The sequence below is a fragment of the Medicago sativa genome, chromosome 8 (assembly GCF_051527215.1).
Source record: "Medicago sativa cultivar Bolivia chromosome 8, Bolivia_mono, whole genome shotgun sequence".
NCBI classification, from domain to species: domain Eukaryota; kingdom Viridiplantae; phylum Streptophyta; class Magnoliopsida; order Fabales; family Fabaceae; genus Medicago; species Medicago sativa.
The window spans coordinates 65,354,344-65,371,909 of NC_140756.1; the positions used below are offsets into that span (position 1 = coordinate 65,354,344).

The 17,566-nt window shown below is 35.2% G+C and overlaps 2 protein-coding genes and 1 long non-coding RNA gene across 4 annotated transcripts; 2 read left to right on the top strand and 1 right to left on the bottom strand.

Annotated features, from left to right (window-relative positions):
* Positions 1 to 2,665: 2,665 nt before the first annotated feature.
* On the top strand, positions 2,666 to 3,174 carry LOC146900563 (uncharacterized). The gene is made up of 2 exons (XR_015023386.1): positions 2,666 to 2,977; positions 3,057 to 3,174. It is a non-coding gene; the product is annotated as an uncharacterized LOC146900563 (long non-coding RNA).
* An 8,414-nt stretch (positions 3,175 to 11,588) lies between these two features.
* On the bottom strand, positions 11,589 to 13,144 carry LOC146900564 (uncharacterized). Its single transcript, XM_085736960.1, has 3 exons — positions 12,296 to 13,144; positions 11,977 to 12,212; positions 11,589 to 11,925 (listed from the first exon to the last, which is right to left on the bottom strand). Exons 1-3 carry the CDS (start codon positions 13,142 to 13,144, stop codon positions 11,589 to 11,591), a joined length of 1,422 nt encoding a protein of 473 aa, XP_085593086.1.
* Positions 13,145 to 13,978: 834 nt separating this feature from the next.
* On the top strand, positions 13,979 to 17,513 carry LOC146900565 (phosphopantetheine adenylyltransferase-like). 2 transcript variants are annotated; one of them, XM_085735699.1, is made up of 7 exons: positions 13,979 to 14,203; positions 14,312 to 14,439; positions 14,549 to 14,620; positions 15,890 to 15,949; positions 16,369 to 16,463; positions 16,991 to 17,060; positions 17,144 to 17,513. In XM_085735699.1, the coding sequence occupies exons 2-7, from the start codon at positions 14,320 to 14,322 to the stop codon at positions 17,252 to 17,254; spliced, it is 528 nt and encodes a 175-aa protein (XP_085591825.1). In that variant the 5' UTR covers positions 13,979 to 14,203; positions 14,312 to 14,319; the 3' UTR covers positions 17,255 to 17,513. The 2 variants fall into 2 exon arrangements, with proteins under 2 accessions (XP_085591825.1, XP_085591826.1); XM_085735700.1 differs by lacking the exon at positions 15,890 to 15,949.
* The last annotated feature ends 53 nt before the right edge of the window (positions 17,514 to 17,566 follow it).

Genomic DNA, 17,566 nt, shown 5'->3' on the forward strand with positions numbered 1-17,566 from the left:
ATGTTTTTTTTAAAGAGATGGTCTAAAAGTGTTATAAATTGTTTCTTTCATTTATAACATCTCATTGAATATACTTTTGAACAATTTCCAAAGTGTTCCTCATTTTGACCAATTCAATGATCTCATTAAAATAAGTTATTTCTTTGACTAACAAATAAATTTTGAAAACTATTCATCATCACCTTTTAAAAAAATACTACATCCGTTTTAAAATAAGTGTCGTTTTAGCCAATTGCACACAGATTAAGGAATGAAATAAAGTAGTTAAATGTCATAGCAATTTTACCAAATTATCCTAATCAACTATTGGTTTGTTTTTCATTAAAGAAAAAATAATATTTTGGAAGTAGTGTAACATAATATTAATTGAAGGGTACAATTGAAAAGAAAAAGTTATTATTGCATTGGAAACTGAAAGCGACATTCATTTTGAGACAATTTTTTTTGGCTAAAACGACACTCATTTTGAAACGGATGGAGTAAAAAATAATACTCTATCTGGTTCTATAAATATGCAAAAGTTAGATCAACAAAAGTGAATTTATTTGGTTCAAAATTTGAATCAAATACATCAACTTGAATTGTGTTTTTTTTTTAATTTAAAACTCTTGTTCGACACACAACACAAAGAGACACTTAGTGCAAAAAGTAAAGAGAAAGCATCACACACAAAGTTAATCATGGTAATTCAGTTTTATCCTAAATCATGCAACTTCGTAGGTGTTTTGCGTCTTTTTAGTGAGAAATCACGTAAAACTGAAAAACAAGAAATCAATTGAACAGACATATTTTGTGGAGATCAAGTGGATTTTCAAATTGATATTGGTCTAGATAAAATTGAGATGGGGCCCACTCCTTTGGTGGGAATTTATCTGTTGACGTTTTAGCTAGGTCAGGGGCGGTGGGGACCACTTTTTTCAATATTTCAAATTCTGGAGGGGAGTCTTTGGCAGTAGTAACTCCGAAGGTGAAGGAGAATTTTAAATAACCAAAGAAAGGTGCCTTTGTTCTAGGTGCCTCTAGGCGTATGAATTTGAAAGACATTGTTGTTAATAGTAATAAACAACGTGATGGTGGTGATTGTGTGTGTGTGTGTGTGTGTGTGTGGGGGGGGGGGGGGGGGGGGTTAATGGATGAATGTGTGTGGGGAAAGCGGTAGAGGCGACGTCGGTGGCACTAGGGGTGTGTGGCTGACGATGGCGATGAAGTGAGGGGGGTTGTTGGGGAGTGTGCCGTCAGAGGGTGGTAATTTGGAGGTTCATCTTCCTATTTGTTCCCAATTACCGACGTTGGGGGTTCATGCTATTTTTGATGAGGATGGGTTGGTGGTTCCAGAGACTTCAATTCATGTGATGGGGGATTTGCAGAGAGAGAAAAATGACTACAAGCATTTATTAAGGATAAAAGAAGGAAACCGATATTACTTTTATTTTGGTGGATGGAAGGGTGGTGGATAAATTTATTGAATTGTAAGATATTGATGTTGCTAAGAGAGATGTTAGGGAGAGGAGGCCGAGTAATCCATGATTGTGTTGTCCTTCAATGTGAGAGGTTTGAGAGGTGTTTTAAAGCGAAAGAAGGTGAGGGAATTGGTGTGGTGTCATTGGGTGCATTTTTTGGCTATCCAAGAAACAAAAATAGAGGTGATTTTGGATTCGGTGTGTCGTAACCTTTGGGGGGATGACGATTGCCGATATGCTATCCTTCCTTCCGTAGGTAATAGTGATGGAATTTTATCGATTTGGCATAAGTCTGAGTCAAGGTTTATTTCTTCGTTTGTAAGGGAGGGCTTTCTTGGAGTGTGTATCGAATGGGGTCCACTTTGTAGAAGATGCTTAGTGGTGAATGTTTACTCTAAATGCGATTTGCTCGGCAAACAAAGGTTGTGGGAGAATCTTGTGGTGCTTAGGAACTTTATGGGTATTGGAGCATGGTGTTTTATTGGTGATTTTAACTCGGTCCTCCATCGTGAAGAAAGAAGGGGGTGAATTTGGGTCCTAGTGGTGATATTAGAAAAGAAATTGTTTTATTTAATGATGTGGTTGATAATTTGGAGGTGGAAGATGTAAACCTTGGGAGGAAGTTTACTTGGTATAATTCTAATGAGAGTGCGATGAGTATAATTGATAGGGCGTTGGTGTCAGAGGAGTGGGGGGAATATTGGGGGACTTTTACTCTTTGGGCCCTTCCGAGAGATATGTCCGACCATTGTCTTTTGGTGTTGAAGGTGGATGTCACCAATTGGGGTCCGAAGCCGTTACAAATATGTCTTACTAGTGGAAGGAAAAGGGTTTGTTTGTTGGCTTAAGTTTCTGACTGGTTTTTATTATGGGTGACAGAAAAAAAGGGAGGCAGTGATACTTAAGATCTGGTAGGTCGGACCAATTTGATAGGAACCAACATATCCTACCACCGAATTAATAGTAACACAACCAAGAAATAAGATGAAACATATGGTAATTAAGGATAATATGGTGTTTTATTGATATGAATGAAAATAGTAAAATAATATAAGAGAGAGTTTCCCTAACTACTCCCAGAGCAAAAACTCTAATATAACTCAGAGAGAAATCATACTCTAGCCCTAAACAAAAAACTTATTCCGTCATACTCTAAAACTTCTAAGAATTCCCCTTCCTTTATATCTAATCCTAGCAAACAATGCTAACCTAATTGCAAAACCCTAATTCTACAATTTTGGCTCCACATTTGAAATTTTTTGAATTCGAATTACCCTCCCAATGCATTTAATTATATGTTGTTGGTTTAATATAACTATCCAGCTTACTAGGACATTTAATTTTATTCTGTTTCCTATGCAAAAGAAAACTCAACAGCTGATGTGTGCCATGCTGCTATATATACGCGTGCTATAATGCAAAAGGGTCATTACAGCTTGCTCTGCCTTTTGTTATTATCAATCAAGTTATGGCTAACATAGACCTGGAAACCTTCATATCATACCATTCTCTGACTGGTAAGAATAACAAGTTCAACTTAACCGTATTTATATTTCCATTTCACAAATGTTGATTTGATATTCTATGATTGTGCAGCGCCATTGATTCCCAACCCCGTTACTGAAATTGAAGAAGGGATGCAGCTGCTGTTTTTTGATTTGTTTCCGTTTTTCATGTTATGTCTTTGATTAAGTTGTCGTTTCCGTATGTTAAATTTCCTTTGTTGTTAGCCTTTCAAATTCAGAGCGATCCATGGCTGGAATTTTGGTATCCCATCTGTAATATGACCTTTGGTCTTCAGCTACTTTAATGGCAGTATTTCTACTTTGTTACTGTTTGGTTTAACTATTGATGGTCTTCAATCTATTGCACCTTAATATTCAAGCTTACACTATATTTTAAACTAAGTAATACTCATATATTCATTCCTATGAACAGGTATCAAATGAAAAATTATGCATTTCCCTTATTGACTACTTATTAAACTATAACTATTTGAGTTCATTGCAATGAGGGAATAAACTAATAATTTATATAACTCAATATATATCCATTCAATTTTTTGAGGTAACAATCCCTGCATATGACCGTATATCTGAGGAGTATATTTGGGGTACCATAAATATGTATATTTGGGAAGCAATGATATTGCAAATGTTTTGCAATGGTTGTCCTTGCTTCATGCATTATAAAAATATATTTGACCCTTATGTGTAGTGGCCAAACTTCGGTCACATCCTCCTAATTAGTCAATAATATGTCAAATTAAGTTTTTAATTGAAGTTTGTTGTGACTGCCATCACAAATAATTATAAGAAAATTATACAAATGTTCTTCTATGGCATATGGTCCTGTCTCTAATTATTTATGTAATTTTTGAAAAAACCTTTCTTAAAAAAACAGTTTTTCTTCTCCCACATTTTAGTTAAGATGTTTACATGTGTACTGTCTCCAATTGTTTCCATTAAATTATCAGATTAATTTTTTGTAAATAAACTTTTTTATACTTTGTGGATAAACATTGAAAAATTCCCATTGTGGCCGATTTTGGAACGATTTAGAAGCACATCCACTTATGATTCATTGGGGTTCCGTATTGGCATTTAATGGCTTATGCATTGAGAATTTTTTAGTGGGGGACAAATGATTAAAAGCATTGTCTGCTGCGATTTACTTCATGGATATCTTCCAATGTTACTTTTATGGAGAAGTGCATTATGGTTTATACCAATGGCATAGAATAATTGATAAGTTATGTAGATTTCCAAGGCTATTCTCTAATTAACAGTCCCCTTATTAGAACATCAAAGGCCACTTTTAACCTTGAGTGGTTCCGTTTGTATGTTAGTTTTACACCATTCTGAAGTTATGTAACATGTACCATATTATGTTTGTTATCAACGTTAAATTATTACGTCGCGTCGGTGTCATGTACGTTTCACAACTTTCATTACACAACATATCATAAACAGCAAAATTTGTTATTGACTATATATGGCCCGTGCGGCAGCACGGGTAGACGATCTAGTTATATACAAATAAAGGAAACATTCTAATGATCCTCTTATCATCTTAATATATAATACTAAGGTTCACAATGCATGCTCATTATGAAACCCTAAACCTAAACCTAATCCTGCCTTTTTTGAGAGGTTTAAAAAATCTTTCTGAAAATATAATAGAGTTTCCCTAACTACTCCCAGAGCAAAAACTCTAATATAACTCAGAGAGAAATCATACTCTAGCCCTAAACAAAAAACTTATTCCGTCATACTCTAAAACTTCTAAGAATTCCCCTTTATATACAAATAAAGGAAACATTCTAATGATCCTCTTATCATCTTAATATATAATACTAAGGTTCACAATGCATGCTCATTATGAAACCCTAAACCTAAACCTAATCCTGCCTTTTTTGAGAGGTTTAAAAAATATCTTTCTGAAAAAAGTCTCTGCAGGGAGTTGAACTCGCAACCCATAGCCTCCATCCAAGCACTTTAACCACTTGACCAATAGCTGTTTTAGTGATATAATATCGCTTCCACTAATACATTATGATTGAAATGAATGAATAGCATATCATGAACAAACCAACAATGAATTAATACAGCAGTTGTTATCAACAATTAAAAAGAATACACAAGGTCAAGTAATACAAGGCACAATTAACTTTTAATTTGACGTTATGATTTTTGTTTCATTTTACGTTATACCTCCTTCACACATTCTTTACATGTTTATTATGGATTATGGATGGATGGATTCATTTCTATCACAACCTTTGAACTGCTTTTTTTTTATTCCGTAACTCATTTTTTAATTATGACCATACACTCACTCATTATATATACAACAACTAATATGATCTCAATATTTTTAGTTTCTACATTGAAAACATTGTGTATAAATATGTGATTTTGTGCATCATATTTTGGGTTTTGTTCATCATCACTTTCAAGTAACAATTGGATAGTTTATCTTCAATTTTGTATTGTTGTTTTTCCACTCACTTTTACTCTTCATCTTTTGATTATCAAAGTCTAAAACAAGAGTGTTCTATTTGTGGATTGGAGTTTGCAATAGGACAAGCTTTAGGTGGCTACATGAGGAGACATAGAGCTTCAAATATGAAAGGAAATAACAATATTCACAATTCTAATAATACTATGTGGTGGTAGTAGTCTTGATTCGCTGCAAAAGATGAAAGCTAGAAACCAGTGAGTTTTGGTGTTGGATTTGGATTTGAATCCATTTTTCAATATTTCTTGGTATTAATTATATGACGATTTATTCATTAGTGTAGGTACAATTTTTCTCTTATCTCTTGATTATTAACTGGTTTCTATGATATGATAATTGATAGGGAGTCAAGTTACTCTTAGATTGATCAAATAGTTAAGCTTCAAATGTTTATTAGTATATTTTTTGAACTTTCTTTTATATATTTTTTTATTCCTTAATGTGTATGTGGATTTTTGATTTTTTTTTGTGAATTAGGATAAATGATGCTTCTATTTTTTATTTCGTTGCATCATTGATGGTGAGGAAGAAGCTTATTAAAAATGGTTGTTTATCGTCACTTTCTCCATGAAACTATTTGATGATTCCTCTTCAATTTGGTGTTATAGTTTTTCTTCTCTTTTTTACTCTTTATTTTTTGGCTATTAATTAATACAAATTGGTAATATAAATAAGGGGTATATTTATAAATAATACTGTTTTTTTTTTATAAAGGTGAAGACAAGTGTCTACCATTTTTTCGTATAAAAATAATAATAAACATATTACTCCAAGTATAATGATAGAGATAAACATTGTGTAGGTGTAATTAAGATAAAGATAGATAAAATTGAGATGAATAAAGAATAGTGTCTCTAAAAACAATATATAGAGAAGGTTAAAGGATATGATCCAAGTTACTGTTATACCCTCATTTTGGACCTAAAAATACCAACTCAATTCTTCTTTTCTTGCGTTTCAAGCCATTTGATATGACTCTGATCAATTGCATTTTTCTCTGCATTTTATTTCAATGTTATTTGCAAAATTCACATGCAAGGGTATTTTAGTCATTTCCTATGATAAAATTCCTTTCACTCTTTTAAAAATTTGTTTGAGTCTCTTCATTTGGTTAGAATAAGTCTCTGTTTCATTCTATGTCAAAATCTATCTCAAAAATTGCATGTCAAGTCATTTTGAGTCAGTTATGCCCCTAGGGGCATTTTAGTCTTTTCAAGTGTCAAAGCTCTGTTTAAACCCTTAAAATTGTCTCTGAGTCTTTTAATTTTGTTTGTATAAGTCCTTGCTTTAATTTCTTGTTAAAAATCCATTTTTAAAACTTGTATCTGAGTCATTTTCAGTCGTTTTAATCCCAGGGGCATTTTGGTCATTTCACACAAAATTTCGGCAGAGAGAGGTTACTTTAAAGTACCTCATTTAAGCCATTGGTTCGTTTTAGTCCGTTTTGTCAATTTTAATCGTTTCACTTTACGTTTATTTCCAAATTACGTTTTTACCAATTTTATTATTAATTACTTTTTAAAGTTCTTTTTTTTGTCATTTTTTGCATTTCAGTCCTTTTTTCAGTGTAATTGCAGATTAGTCCATTTGTGTCCAAGTCATCTGTGTTGTACACGTGTCAGGTCCTAATTGGTCCAAGAGTTAGTTATGCCACATGTCATGTTCGTACTGGTCCAAGCAGTTACACCTCAGCTATAAAAGCTGACTCAATGGTCAAAGTCAGAGATCACCATTCACTTCTTTACACATCATCAACAACACAATCACATTTCTCTCTCTCCCTTCCACGAATCAAACACCACAAAAATCCAGAAAAAACTCAAGAACATGATGAACAAGTTTATCATCTTCAAACCCTAACCGAATTCGGTTATCACCAAATTCATCAATTCTCATCAAATCCAAACCCTAACCGAATCAGAAACATCACATAACACAAAATCCCTCATCAATTTCACAAAAACAAGACGAATTCACAAAAAGGAAGAAGAAGCTTTCAGAGATTCCAAGGAATCATCATCACCAAGCTTACCTTCGCAATTCCAACGAAGACTCATCAACAACGATGAAATCTTCGTGATCACGAAGGATTTGAAGAAGAAGAGGGAAAAAAGTTCGAATTCGAAGCAGTAGCAGAAAAAGAGAAAGAATACGAAGTTCATCAGAAGAAGAACAATCGAAGAATTCACAATCTTCTTCGTTCGTCACATCTCCAACCTAAAACGCAGGTATCAAACTCTTTTTCCTTTTCTTTTCACTTTTTCATTCGAAAATCCAGAGTATTAGCTTCGTACATGTGCTGTTGCTACGAATCAAAGTAGATCGGAACACTTTATGAACTTTCTTGCAAGGATCTTTCGAATAAGAGAAAAAGAAGAAGAGTTAACAAAAAGAAGCATCAAAGCCGTAAGATAAAAGTCCGATCTACGTTGATTCGTGAGTTTCCTTGAGAAACTAGCCTCAGATTCGAATAGAGGAGAGGAAGATCTGTAGAAATAGGTAATTAGGTCATGGATCTGGGCAGCTTAGGGCTCTGACGCGGCGGCGCCACCGCCGGCCACCGCGTCGGAGAGTTGGAGAAGATGACCGACATTAGGTCGGAGAAGAGAGAGTCTGCAGACTCTCTCTCTCTAAGAACATTGTAGAGAGAGAAGCAAGTGAGAGTTGTGAGAGTTTTCTTCACATTTCTGCTTATATATGCCATGCCTGATCCTGTGTGCGTGTGTGTTCCTCTTATCATGCTCCTCTTTTGCCTGAGCCGTTAGATCTTTGATCTGACGGCTACTGTGAATTCTCCCATGGCTTGATGTGGTGGTCTGTGTGTTGGCGCATGTTTGAGCGTTGGATCTTGGATCCAATCCAATTGGATCGATCCAACGATCCTTGTGCCTTCACCAGATCCGTCTCCACCTTGGGCTTGGTCCTATCCTGTGCAGATCCTGTGTTTTCTATGATTTTTGCTATTTTCCTACACTTCTTTACTTTCTGCACCTCTATATGTGCTCAAAATTACTTGGAAATTTCTACAAATTTTTGTGTATATTCTTGATGATTTTTGTGATGTTTATGAGCAACTTGCTTACTGAAAATGTTGATAAAAAATATTCTTGTATTTTCTTGCATTTTTTCTTGATTTTTTTTTTTGTGAAAATTCTCATTGAAAAATTGTCTAATTTTTATTTCAAATTCTTGATATGTTGAGGATATATGTTGATTGATTTTGTGAATACTTTGCTACTGTTTTGCTGCATGTGTGTGATTTGTAATTGTTTACTTGCTTTACAAGTTACCTTTGTGTATGAATAAATGCAAGAAATATCTAGATTTACTTTGTAAGTGTTTAGATCATCATGTTGCCCTAATTCTTGTATTAAAACCTCATCCTAAATCTTAAAAAATTACATTGGGATATGAGAATTATAGGTTGCATGATTCTTGCATTTTATGAGTGAATTTTGATATAGTTTTACACTTGTTTAGTTTTATTTTTGTGAAGTTTCCCATGTTTTTATCATGATATTTTGCTTGCCTTATTTTACCCTATGCTACTAACATTTTCTTGTTTCATGTCTCATACTTCCCATAAGCATTATCATGTCATTCCATGTCCATCTTATTTCTTGCACTTTAAGTTTCACCAAGGCTTAGAATGTAACACTTAGAATTTTCTTTTGTACTTTACTTTTATGCAATTTAAATTTCTTGCAAGACCATAGAATGTATCTAGGCCAATGATGTAATAAGGACAATGGACTCTAATGATGTACACCGACACAAGCACCGACACATGCACACACCTCACTTTAGATGTAGCTAGAATATGCATGTTTAGATGTATGTTTAGGATTGTATGTTTAGATGAATGTTTAGGCTTTATACTTAGAAAAATCAATTTCCAAAAAATATGAACAAACTTCACTCAAATCATTTTCCAAATAAACCTTGGGATCAAAATCCCATTGTAAATTCCCTTTTCTTTTTCTTAATCAAATTTCAATGAACTCTAATCATGTTTAGACCACATTTTGCAAATAACTAATTCCACCTCACCTTTTCTAAATCTCATGCCCTTGAGGCCTCTTTCTATTCTTCAAAATTCCATTTTCAAACCTAAAATCAACCAACAAAAACAAAAACTTTTTTGGAAGAGAACTACGGTGGATTTGATCCCTTAAACGGGTACGTAGGCAAGGAACAAAATTCCTTCAATTCAACTAAAATAAAAATCCAAAAACATTCTTCTCCCTCCAATTCTTCACTTAGAAACTCTTAGGCTTAACATTTTCTTTCAAAATAGCATTTTAAAATAAAGCGCGCGCGTAGCAATTAAAGACGGTTCCTATAGGATACTATAGTCGTTATGGGTGCCTAACACCTTCCCGTAGCGAAAACAACTCCCGGACCTCGATTCTCAAGGGTTTTGCTTACTTTTTCCCTTCCAAAGAAAAAATAAGATATCACCGGTTTAAAAGGTTCAAACTTAATAAATGTTTGACACCCGAAAACCAAGATAAAACAGTTACACATCTATCTCTCTATCTTCTATATATTTATATATCTTTGAATTTGTACATCTAAAAAAAAATTACACTATTAATTAACAACTTGACTTTCCAATTATCTTTGAAGAATTAAAGAATTAATTAATTATCAAATTGAATAGTTTCCTCCACTATTGAAAAAAAAAAGGAACTTCCCATTCTGCATGTCACACAAAATGAAAGGAGAAAACAAAGACTTACTTGGCAGTTAGTACTATATACCTCAAAGAAAAATATGTATGCTACAATTATTAAATAATTAAATCCATATGTCCACATAAAATAAATAAAAAAACGTATACACTAATCAAATTGTCAGAAAATTTAGGAAAAGTCGGTCCTAACATGATAAGAAGATTAAAATGATTATGATATCCAAAAAAAGTTACATTCATTAGATTGGAAACTCTAAAAATGAACGTTTTAATTTTTTCAATAAAATCTTGCCCCAACTTATCTTATATATGCATGATTGCCCAACTCTACTACCATAATCATTTATGCTTTTCTGCTTTGTTAAGGTGATGTGGTTCTCCTTTTACTTTCCTTTCCTTATTTTTTGTGTTTGGGTATACATTTTCGGTCCATAAATTGGTTTTTTTTTTTTTAAAGGAAGGTCCGTAAATTGGTTGATATGTTTTCTCAAAAAGAAGTTCATATATCCCACACATATAGCATATAAGATTATACATAGAGAACACATTATTTTCTTAGACTAATACAGTTTTATTTTCATATTTTATCCATAACAACAGAGAGAGGTGTGATCACTAATATGTACTTTCAAGGTTTGATACTTACTATTAAAATTTGCTTTTAGGATTGACACATATGCAATTGGGTGCAAGGACTAGTTTAACTCTAAAGCTAATGGATCACTTACTAATAATCTACTTAAACCTAATTAACTACCTACTAATTACTTAAAACAACCACCTCATATTTTTTTTTTGAAATTAAAACTGGATTAAATTAGAATAATTTGTCTTTACAAAGGTGGGCCCTTATGAATATTGGCTCTTCCTCCATCCAAGTCTTATTACCCACACAATGGGCATGCTTAGCTTTTTTTATTTTATTTATCAAAGTAGTGAAATATAAAAGACAGGAGAGGCCTGAACCAATACAACAGAGATACAAAGAGTAAGACTTAAGAAAAGAGAAACCGGATCTATCCCAATAAAGTAAATGACCTAATGAAACAAGTGTCAAAGACAACCATTGTACAGAAAACTAGTCAAATTATGGCCATTATTGGCCAAACAACAACTAAAAGACTGCCCTTTCTATGAAAATATGAACATAAGTATTGACATTCCCAGATAATCTAATGCAATTGGACCAATTATTCTGTATCTGCCAAGGCGGCTTTGGAGGTACCTTTTTGGGCTCGGGTCCTCATTTCGGCTGAGTTAAAGCTAGACGACTTCACTTTGTTCATCTATTTCTTCTTCTTTCTCTATGTCTTAGTGCTCACATATAGGCTTGGATAGTCTTCCATCTCAAGCCTCTTGTCATGGCTAATAGTGTCCTCTATCACATCTTCTACTTCATTTACCTCATCCCCTCAAAATTTGGGAAGAATCTGCACAATCTTTAAGGCTGCAGCATAATGGAAGGAGGATTTGGAAGCAGAAACCAAGGTTTTGCTTGGAGGGAGCTTGTCAATTGTCAAATTATCATAGCTGGTAGTGATAAGTTGCGACATAGGAGTAAGCACTGGAGTATCCACCCAAGCCTTTAACCTGCCTGGATCCAAAACTCTAACAACAATGCTACCCTGCTCAATAGAAAGGGACGGAGGGTTGGGGAATGACAACCTCCTAACACCATCCGGCCCCTGCTTGTCAAGGGTAAGCACTGTGTTGGAGGGCCTTGTTCCCTTAGGAAGAGGTGCCTTTGAGCTAGTGGTACCCAATGAGCAAGCAGTTTCTATAGGAAAATCCAAATCTTACAACTGTGTATCAGCCAACTGCCCTGCAATGGGAACTTTGGAATTCAAGTCTGGTAACAATGCCTCCCCTTGAACAACCTCCTCCGAAGTGAGCATGTCAAAAGAGTTGCAAAGAGGCAGAGGGTCATCTTCCCCCTCCACGGGTTCAACCTGCAAAGACAAAGGGTGCTCAACAGTTGCAAACACCGAGCTTTGCTCTGGATGCAATAAAAGAACCTCCACTTCTGTAGATGTACCCTGTGAATTTGTGTTCAAAGGAGGAATAACAATTTGAAATTTAGATTGAAGGACTCTAGCTCGGAAGCAGCTCGCTTGGAAACCTTGTCAACAGTAGCATTCTGGTGGTGTGAAGGAGGTTTTTGAGTGGTGTGCTTAGGTTGCTTGCCTGATGTGACTTGGGAATTTGGAGACTTGAGTCGGTTGCATGACTCGATGGAATGCCCTATCATTTTACAGTGGGGTAAGAATGCAGGTTTCCTCTCATAATCTACATTCACCGGGAACACATACCCTTCTCTTTCCACCAACACGGTCTCAAACAGAGTGTCAGACATATCAACATCCACCAGAGCACGTGCATAATGTACGAAGAGACGAGACTGAGTTGCCTCATCTATGGAGAGTGGAGTGCCGAGTCCGGAAGCAATTTCAAACAAAGTGGTTTTCCTCCAATACTCTTGAGGGAGATGTGATAAACGAACCCATAACTGCGCATGTGTTTGTGTTTGTTTGTGGGGGTGAAAATCCTTAGACCAATAAAAGAATTTCAGCAGTCCCGACTTTAGGTTGACAACATTCAAAGCCCAAACCTGCTTCATTTCCTCCATAGAATGAAAGTGAAATTCAAAATACCCTTTTCCTAGAGGAGTAACGGGCCAAGTCTTCAAATGCGGCCACAACCTGTCCAATTTCTGCTTCAGGAGCTTCGAAGTGAGAGGAGAGTCACCCTTCTGAAGTAGGACGCGACCATGAAGGTGCCTTTTGCCGTCATCAAGCTCTGTTTCATACATCTTCTGGTTGATTTTAATGCGGACCTTATCACCCATTCGAACTTTGGGAGGGAGAAAACTCAAATGAGATTCCTCAGGAGCAACAACTGCCAACGCACATAACTTCTCCAAAGAAGCGGGCATCGCCGTCTCCAAAGAGGGGAGGATGTTTGCTGCCATTGGATAGTCCAAAAATTGAGACGCAACAAACAATAACCAAGTCTAAGCCGGAGAATAGGAAGTGCAGCCATGCCTGAAAAATAGAAAACTCAGAACAACCAGACAAAACCAGCCAGAGCCGAACCCAGTACTCGCCGGAAAACCGCGTCACCGGCGAACGACAGAATCAAAAACAACAGATGGGAAGAGGTCGCAGTCCTGAAATAAACAGGACTAAGCTTCGCGACGGCGCTAATCCAGAACATGCCAGAAAATGAGCCTGAGCCGAACCCGGATCTCGCCGAAAAATGGCGACACCGGCGAACGATGGAACAGAAACACTAGATAAGAAGAAGACGTCGTCCTGAAATAAACAGGACTAACGTCCCAGAGCTTCGCGACGGCTCTAATGGCTCAGATCTCTTCGAAAAAGGAGATTTCGTCGGAGATGGTGAGAACGGAAGATGAAAACCGATCAGAGAGGAGCGCAAGATAGAGAAGAGGGAGAGATAAGTGAAGGAAATGTGAAATCCTGGTCGGAACACGTACAACAGTCCTCACCGGAGAGAGTAGATCTCGCCCAAAAAAGGCTAGTGAGGAGAGAGAACATAGCGACACATTTTTGCCTATCTGGGTATGCTTAGCTAATGAGCGGCCAACACGGTTATTATCCGTCCCTTTTAGTAAAATTAACAACGGTCTTGTTAACGAGTGTCCCTGGGGCACTCTTTAAGAATACTAAAAAAAGAAATTATTCCGTAAAAAAGTCAAATATTTCAATTTCGGATGCATTGATTACATAAATTTTTAAAAAAAGTTACTATTTAAAGGTGTTAAGTGCCCTTAACATTTTCGAATTAAATACAGCTATTGAAAAGTGAAAGGTTGCTACTATGCGTGTGGTTAATCTCTTTCACAACACTCTCACAATCTGAATTCCAAAATGATGTTCATGTTCCTGAAGCAAGCTTGATATGCAAAATCTATTGCTAATTGAGCGGCGCGCGCTTCAGCCATCACAGGATCCCCGCTTGAGTCTCTGACAACCGCCGCCAGACCCCACCATCCATCTCTGCTCAGGTTTGCATCGCAATGGACCTTGTATATGTTGTTAGGAGGTGCTTCCCATTTAATGATCCTAACACATACCAACCGCTTTGACTCAGAATCTTACTTCTCTATTTTCAGTGTCAGCTATGGCGGTTAACGATGATCCTATGGTGGTTCCCACTCTCTCTCCGCCCAACACCTACGAAGCCGTCGTCAATGGTGGCACCTTCGACCGATTGCATGACGGCCATCACCTTTTTCTCACTGTCTCTCTCTACTTCCCTTCTTTCTTTCAGTTTGAAATCTCTCATTCATTATTTCAATTATTTTCAATAACTCGTGAGGTTGAAATTTGAAACTTGTATGTATCTGCAGGCTTCGGCTACGTTGGCAAAACACCGTATTGTCATTGGAGTTTGCGACGGTCCTATGCTTGCTAAGAAACAGGTTACATTTTCCTCCAATTTTGGATATATCATAATCAAATATCTATATTTTGTGTTCTTAGTTTTTTATGTTTCTACAGATTAAGTAGTTTCCTTGCTATATTAGTTGTTATTTGTATTGAAATTATTAGTGATAATATGAAGCATGGACACTTCTCGGATTAGCCGTGTCCTGGTGTCGGACACGTGTCCGACACCGAAACATATAATTACACTGAATTATGCGATTTTCTCAAATTATTAGCCGTGTTGGCATTTCAACAATTGATTTTTTGTGTATCCATAATTTTATGGTTTTAACCAGTTAGCATAAGCTTCACAATTAATTGGTATTTAGCTTCAATCAAATATTGAATTGGTTGTTTTGATAAGATTACCCCTTTGTGAACCAGGGCCTCCCCTTACACACAGAGGAAAACTAGTACTTCCTTTGGAATGAAATATAAGCAAAAATATCCAAAAAAATTTAAATGTATTTGGTCCAAGATTTACACTCAAATACATTTGACTTCTTGAATTCATTTTGCTCATATTTCATTCCGGAGGGTGTACTACATTAAATGCAACAGCTTGCTTAGTTTTATTGTGAACATCAACTTTTAGCTGTCGATTATCTATCTTCGACCCTGTTGTCTGATTTGGTCATTAAATTTACGCCTTGCTGATTGTTAATTCATATGTATCATGTACATCAATACTTGGTCATTAGTCTGTGCTGTCAGAGTTAAAACATCAATGAGATAACTAGAATCTGAAGTCTGAACTTTGATTTCATCGTTAGTGTCATAAACTCTTGCCTGAATTCTTTTTCAACATTATTTTATTCCAAGTATGTTGAATTCATTTTGGATTATCATGGATGGAAATAATCAAAGGAGATTAAATTACGTATAAAATTGTCTTAAAATCAAAACGAAGGATACCCTTTAGCTGCCCTGTTTGCAAAATTTCAGCTGAATTTGGTATCTAAACTGAGAAAACAATTGAATGTTACAGATTAGATGTTTGAAATAATTTACTTCTTAGATTTAAGTGATACTGTATAATTTTACCTAAATATATCTTTAATAAAAGATGTAGGAGCTAGTTAAATCTAAAGCTTTGTGTTATATTGATCTTGTTAACTTACTTAGCCATATACCATGGATTGCCTTATTTCTCTATCTGACGATCTTTGGATTTTTACATGAAAAGGAGTTGTTATATTCTCGTATGTTTTCCTTTCATGTTTAGGTTTGCAAATTTGTGATATGATCTTTTACACTTGCAGTTTTCTGAACTCATAGAACCAATTGAGACAAGGATACATAATGTCAAAACTTTCATAAAGGTGAGTCCAAGTGATGACAAATTTTTGCCATGTGCTCTAATACACGGTTCATAAAAAGAATCCCCTGTATTTTTGTTTTTTATTTTGAACAAAACATTGACATGAATAATGGTTGGCTATAAAAAGTTCAAACTTTCTTTTTTATTGTTCATATAGAACATAAGGGGTATATTTATAGACATCTTTTATCATCTGTCCGACAACAAAATATATATTTTAATCGGCAGAGTGTAAGCAAGAGAGGCTCCTGAGTTTTGTATTGTTAGGTTCTATTTGGTGCACAGTTGTGATAGTAAACAATATACTTATCTTCATCTTGAAACGGTGTTCAATCAGTTGCATATATTGATTATTCTTGCAAGATCTATTTACATTTTTTATCAGTTTAATTTTGATTATGAGTTTGATTTAACATGCAGTCTGTCAAGCCAGAGTTGGAAGTGCAAGTTGTACCAATCACAGATCCTTATGGCCCTTCCATTATAGATGAAAAATTGGAGGCTGTGATTGCGAGGTTTGTTATGTAGCATATTTGTCTGTATTAGTATTGTGTAGTGGTCTTAAGTGTACATTCAATTGCATAATGATAGACTTAAAAAAAAAGAAACAAACCTGTGACCAAGTATTTATTCCTAATATCTGTTTTGTGGCCTTCATGATAACTGAAGTCTTGATTTGATATCAAACTTAGCCGAATGTTTGGTCTTAGTTGTTGGGAAGGGAACACTAGTTTCCTTAGTTGATTTATTACGTAAGAAAAATAAATGATAGAAATTTAAAATGAAATGTTATAACCTTAAAAGGAACACTTTTCAATCAACCTGATATAGATACTCATTTTCAAAGGAACTTTGCTGTGGTCCTTTAACAAGGGAACACCCTAGAACTAGCCCCGAGCTGGATATCTTCTTTTATTCCTCTGTCAATTGTTGTCATGATTTTGTAACATCTTTCTGATTCTAATCGCAGAATAAGCAAATGACATGCAACTCTATATATTAAGTTATTTGATTACTAACTGTGGAGTTGGTTCTTTTACAGCAAAGAGACTTTACCTGGTGGATTGGCAGTAAATAGAAAAAGAGCTGAAAGAGGCCTTTCACAGTTGAAGGTCTCAATTTATTTTTGTATATATCTTTGTAAATATTTCTGTGACACATTAGAAATATTTTTTCCTGCCCTGGATATATGCAGATTGAAGTTGTAGATTTGGTCTCTGGAGAATCAGGCGAGATTAAGCTGAGTTCATCAATGTTGCGGAAGCTTGAGGCTGAAAAGGCCCAAAAACAAATTACAATACCATAGACATAGTAGTAACAAAGATTTGTTGACAATTTGACATGTATAAAAAACAGAGGCCGAGTTTAAGATGTCTAGTAAAGCAAATTGATATGTTGGTGCATGTTCATGGCATTGTTTCAAAAGCCAAATTCATATTCTTATTCTTTAAAAGAAGAAAAAAATATTGTAACAATGTATATCTCTTTCTGAAGTTAAAAATAATCATGTGTAACAAAAATATTATGGTTTTGTTATGACATTTTTTTTTTTTTCGCTTAGAAAATTTGTAGTTTGAGTAGTCACTGTGAGTTCAGCTCCAGATCTTTGTTAAGACAA